This window comes from Eschrichtius robustus, chromosome 15 (genome assembly GCF_028021215.1).
Source record: "Eschrichtius robustus isolate mEscRob2 chromosome 15, mEscRob2.pri, whole genome shotgun sequence".
Lineage (NCBI taxonomy): Eukaryota > Metazoa > Chordata > Mammalia > Artiodactyla > Eschrichtiidae > Eschrichtius > Eschrichtius robustus.
In genome coordinates, this window is record NC_090838.1 from 83,440,361 (window position 1) to 83,446,397 (window position 6,037).

Genomic DNA, 6,037 nt, shown 5'->3' on the forward strand with positions numbered 1-6,037 from the left:
TGACCCAAATTGGAAAGGATGGGTGGGAGGGAGTAGGAATCTGAAATAGACTTGTATTTGGGGGTTCAGGTTGCTGAATGGAAGAGATTCAGGAGAAAGGCTATCCTTGAGCATCACAGGTATAACCCCCTCTCTGCCAGTCTGTGGATAACTCACCAGTCAACAGCCCTGGATCTGAGTAAGGCCACCTTAACTTGAGCTTAAGAAAGCAACAACAGCATCAACATCTTGAATATTAGAGTATTTCAAAGGCTGGAGGAAAAAGTCATAGAAACCAGTGTTTCAGAGACCGGAACAAGGGAAATAACACTGCTACAGCTCTCTTTTTCCATCTGTCGTGAGGGCATGTGAGCTCAAGTTCCTTCTATTCTGCCATTTTGTCCCTCCTCTCTTTCTCCATCTGTCTATCTTGGAATGATGAGAAGTGATCCCAGGGAACAAGAGTGAGGGCTGGGGAAATTGAAGCAGGAAAATGAAGGAAGCCAATGCAAGGAGGTGTTCCTGAGCTCAGCACTCCTGTGGGCCACTGTGACTCAATCCTGCTGGGACCCTCTGAGGAACCATGTGGAATGCATCTCAGAATTGTCCACTTCAGTGATGGAAGAGAGCAGCATTTCCCTACCTGCTCCCATCCCCCATTGGTGAAGGATTCCCAGCCATTGCAAATCCCGATACACCTGCTCGTCATGTGGAAAGAAGGGCAAGGTTTCCTGACAGAAGAGAGCCTGACATGCTCACATTCATGTTCAGAACATTGCAGTTACTTGCAATTTACACGTCACTGGTTAAGTGAATACATAAATTATACCACAGGCTTTAACTAAAGTAATCCTCACAAAATGGACAACTGGCTTAAAAGCATCTCAATAAAGAAACTGTCGATTGAAAGTTCTACTAGAGTCTAGAAAACATGAATAATAGCAAGAATATATCATAGCTGATGCCTGAAAAAAATGTAAACCACTATTAGTGATTCTTTGAAGTACAGACTGATTTACATTTACTATGGTTAACAATTAATCTTAACCAAAGTATATACTGTGTGTCAGATTATTAACTAATGATATTATGAGTTTATCGTGATTATCAAGACATGTAAAATTTTTACTTCACATTCATCTTACCCTTTAGATTCCTCTTTTGGAGTGCATAATATTTATAATAAACATGCATAGAATTAATAATTAATATTCTTTTATTGATAGGGTTGTATGAACTAAACTGTTTGGAATTCACATCTCTAGGCTATGGCTTGGCAGAAGGAATAGGAAGAGAGGCTACAAGAAGCATTTGGGATGTTGACTTAAGTGGACTTAACTAGGTGGATGGTGGGACAAGATCAAGAAAGAATAAAAAGTGACTCGTAGGTTCACCCTGGAATGATGCTCAAGTAGGGGGGGACATGGTATATCTTGAGGATATCTAGAGGGTGTCCAGAGGATGAGATGGTTTTGGAGTGATGAGAATGAGGTAGGCTACGGGTGGGCATCAGTGCATGGTGGTCTCTTAAGATGACGCACTGTGTTTTCAAACAGAAGAATCTCTGACTGCTTGATCCAGCCACCTAGAGCCCAGGCTGGATTTCGTTTTCATCCTCTAAGTAGAAGTCAGTGCTTTCAGTTTTGCCCCTCTCCTTGGTGAGAGTGACGGGCTGTCCCCCCATGGAGGAGGTAGCTATGAACCAGCCTGGGCAGGAGACTGACTGAAAGACAAAAGTGGAGCCCTCCTTGCTGCGGAAAAAGAGAAAGGGCTCCTGCCCTTTGACGTCCCCATATAGGTTCATGATATTTTCCTCCTGGGGGTAGGAAAGAGGCTTGTTAGAAAGGATTGCTGGGAGGAGGAAGTTAAACTAACTCAGCCCTGGGAGAGTCTCATTTCCCCAAAGGGAGGGACAGAGGCCAGGGACACAGGCAGATGAAAGGAGAACACCAGCTTTAAAAATAGGCAACCCACTGGTTCCCAGTAGCTTGGCCTCACCCCAGGATCCCATCACACAAGGTGTTTCTGATTCCTTAAGGCAGCATGTCTTCCTGAGAACGGGGGCGGGGAATTGTAAGTCTCTTTCATGGATGCACCCATCTGATGGTTCAGGCCAGTCTCACGAGATTCCCAACCTCCAGGTGGGTTTATACATTACAGCTTCCTTCATAAGCAGAGGATTCACTTCAAAACTACAAATCTTACTTTCAGTACGGGGACCATAAGTATGTCATCCGCAAAATCTGATTAACAATCTCCCCTCTTGTCTCCACTGCCTTTGCTTAAGAGGAAGCATCCCAGCACCTAAGAGAATTTCTGGGAGGCAGTTAAAGAAGACTGAGAATGGAGAAACCACCATTCTTTGGCCTTTCTGAAACATTTTCATGGGTGTATTCTCTGGCTGGCAGAGGATACTCTGACATTAAAAAGAGTGTTACACCCATTCCAAAGGTCGCTTGTATTGATTTGGGAATCAGCCAGGTCAGCTGTCCTTCTTTACACTGAATATCCAGGATTGCAAACCTGTTACTTTTATTCAGTAACATATTAAATGAGATTGAAAGTTCATCTCATTGCACTTCTCTCATTAGCTGTAAAGCCACTCACCTTAAGCTGCAAAGTAGGCTGGCCCTGGATTTCTGTGCAGCAGAGACAGAGATTTTGTTCCTTGATTCCCAGGTAACATGGAGTACCTTTTCCTGTACTGTAAAAGTCCGTGTCTGTACATGCTATTAAGGAAAGAGTGACTGGAAACAGGGAAAATGGAAACAGGTGTCAGGCCCCAAGCAGTGGAAAGGCCAGTCCTTCTGATGTGACACTCACTTACTCCCCCAGCCAGGGTATGCTAAGCAGCCAGGAGCCCCGCCACAGAAGGGTCCTCCAACTAGCCATGTGTCAGAGACCCTTCATTGTTGTCTGAAACCCATTTCCTTTTTCTTCCTTAATATCACAACTCCAGCTGTCACCAGGGTACATTACTTCCCCAAAATAAAAATAAATTTCCCACCACACTTACAGCTAACTTTGACCATATGCTTAAGTTGTAGCCCATGAGATAGGAGTGGAAGTGTTGTATGAGATTTCTAAGAATGTCCTTTAAAAGTAGTTGACTCGGCTGGGAGGAGCTTTTTTTCTTATACTCTGTGTCTTCATACTTAGATGATGGTGGAGGTGACCTTGAAGTTGGTAAAGCAGAACACTAGAATCCTTGGATTCTGGTGGCATGATGAAGCCACCATACTGGCCTTAACCTGCCTTCTCAGACTTCTTTTCCATGAGAAAGAAAGAAACTTCTACCTTATTTAAGTCCCAGTTTGGTGGATGTTCTGTCACTATCAGTTGAATTTAATTCCCAACTAATTTAGTAGGTGATTCCCAAGAGCCTGTGTGTTCTGCATCTATCCTTCTGGGCAAGGGGGAGGGAATTTATCCATTCAACATTCTTTATTGAGTGCTCACTCAAGACAAGACCCTGGAGATCTAAGTGAGAACAGGAGAGACATCGTCATTATTGCCACGGAAAATGAGACTAAACCATGTAAGCAGAGAAATGACCAGAACCACAGTAAAAGGCAACACCTGCTTTGGGGAATGTGGCCAAGGCCTGGGACAGTAGAAGACAGACCAAACTGAGAAATAGGAACCACGAAAAACCTCTCTGCTGAGGTGAAGTTCAAACCAAGACCTTAAAGCTAAGAGGAAGCTAGTATATGAAGAAATGGGAATCCGGTGGTGGAGGGGGTTGGATGACAGTGTTGACAGGGAAAAGAAATGTAAAGATGCTTACGTGGAAAAGAGCTTGATAAGTTCAAGTCTCCAAAAGAAGACTGCTGTGCCTGAGATCTCCCCACTGCTCCCTTTCCCCCACCTCCCACCCCTAAAACACAAATAGATGGGAAGGATATTCTTCAATTAACATAGTAAGAAAGTCACTCTTGATGCTTTGTGATGGCTGGATAGGAGGCTACACAAGTGAAGTGGGAGGGAGGGCAGTGAGGAAGTGATACAGTGATCAAGGTGAAAGATGATATTATCTCATAAATAGGCATATTATGCACATAGACTCATCAGTGTCTGCTGATGGATTAAATGGAAATTGAGGAAAAGGAGGAATAAAGATGTCTCCTGTATTTCTGGCTCCAGACTGGGTCCATGAACAGTTTGTGGAGTCAGATCCACAGTTCCACTTGGGATAGATGTAGTTAGAGATGTCTGAGAGGACATCAAAAGGACATGTGTAGGACTTTCAGAGGCGACGTCTGGGTTGGAAGCATGAATGCCAGAATGTAGAGGTAAAACATCAATCCAAGAGACCGGCTCTCAATCCCTTTAGAGGGGTGGTAGGATGATTGTAGGCTGAGGTCTGAAAATCCCCAACACTTGGAGATTTTATAGAGAAAGTGGAGTCAGAAAGGAGAATGCAAAAGAGGAGCCAGTGAACCACAGAGAATGTTCTTACCAAAGGAGAAGATGGAGAGTGTTCAAGAAAGAAAGAGTTATCAATTATGCTGACTGCTGCTGAGGAACCAGATATGAGGACAGAGAAGTGGGTCTGGTGGCCTTGGAAAGAGAAGCTGGAGAGGAGTGGGCAAAGAACAGTTCAGAAGTTCTATTGTTTGATGTAAGCGTGAACAAGAGGGGAAATGGAGACAAGTTGTATAACCAACTCTTCCATGACTATGATTTTATGTAGAGCAGTATGTAGATTGCCACATAGGAAAATAGAATGGTTGTAGAAATGAAATGTGCAAATCCAGAGGAGGTTTTTAGTATTAAGCTTGGAAATGTTATATTAGAGCATGTCTATCAGCAATAGAAAGAATCCAGTAGACAGACAAAGATGGGATATGCCAGGAAGAGAGGAATTAAATCAAACATTGAAGGAACAAACAAGAGAGGAAAGAAGCTGATTTGGATTAACTTTTTTTCATCTTTATTGAGGTATAACTGACATGTGATGGAGTGATGGGAGGAAGGAATATTCCCCCATTATTAGAAGAAAGGACAGCAAATTAGAAAAGTGTAGGTATGATAATGGAAAGATTAAGGAGTTTAAATCTGAGGACAGAGTTTGCGACGGTTAGAAGAGAGAAACTCCAAGGAGAAGGCCAGCTACTAATTGAATGAATAATCCCTTCTTAACTAAGGACATTTTCTTTTGGTAAGGAGAGCTGCCACTCCATCACACCCTCATTTCTGGGTACGGGTTTCCTTTATGTGAGGGAACCATCTTGCCCTTTCTTGCCATTCTTGGGGACACTGAGCTGGTCCCCAGTTCCCAGAAGCTGGTTTCCAGGCTCACACAAGCTCAGCCCCATCCCCAGTGGAGCTGATGTCCCTTTAAGAGGCAACGCAGTGGCTTTGATTGTCACTCACCAGGTTCCACACTGCTGCCAAAAGGAACTGCTATTAACCAATTTCCTTTTAGGACCCACACCATCTGCTGAGAATCACGAATAAGATGGTAACTCGGAAGTGATTGTACTGCCAGATGACAGAAAAGCACAAAATACACATGAGGTTATTATAAACTTCAGGACTCCTATTGCATCCTGGTAATACAGGCTTTTGAATTCCTAGGGGGAGATTTACTGCTCTGACAAAGAGTAACTATAGGAGAAAGGGAAGGAAAATAAGGCAGGGGCTGGTTTGTGAATGAAAGCATCTGAAAGGAGCTCCAGGCATTCATAGTCCGAGAGACTTTCAATAGTCACCCTTTTTTCTAGGGTTATCAGTGACTTGTCTTTTTTCCTGACTGATAGTTTCTTGGTAGTAACAAAACCAAATATATTTAAATCAGTCATCAATATGTTATTTGTTTCTTCTTTACCCTCTTTACCAAAATCAATAAGCAGTTCTAAATGCACATCATAAGAAAAGAGCTAAATAAGATTTTCAAATGCGGGTTTTGTGATCTGAGTATTTTAGCAAGAGCAAACACATTTACAACTTGAGCAAATGATAGTGTCCCTTGTCCCCTCTTTCTTTGGAGAGGGTAGATGGAAGTATTTCCAAGCTGGTTTGTGATTCACCACTTACCCAGGGGATTAATCTCCAT

General features: G+C 43.1%; 1 protein-coding gene across 1 annotated transcript; it reads right to left on the bottom strand.

The window, feature by feature from the left end:
* Nucleotides 1-1,564: 1,564 nt before the first annotated feature.
* Nucleotides 1,565-6,037, bottom strand: LOC137777404 (interleukin-36 beta-like). The gene is made up of 4 exons (XM_068564170.1): nucleotides 6,019-6,037; nucleotides 5,356-5,463; nucleotides 2,587-2,726; nucleotides 1,565-1,795 (listed from the first exon to the last, which is right to left on the bottom strand). Exons 1-4 carry the CDS (start codon nucleotides 6,035-6,037, stop codon nucleotides 1,565-1,567), a joined length of 498 nt encoding a protein of 165 aa, XP_068420271.1.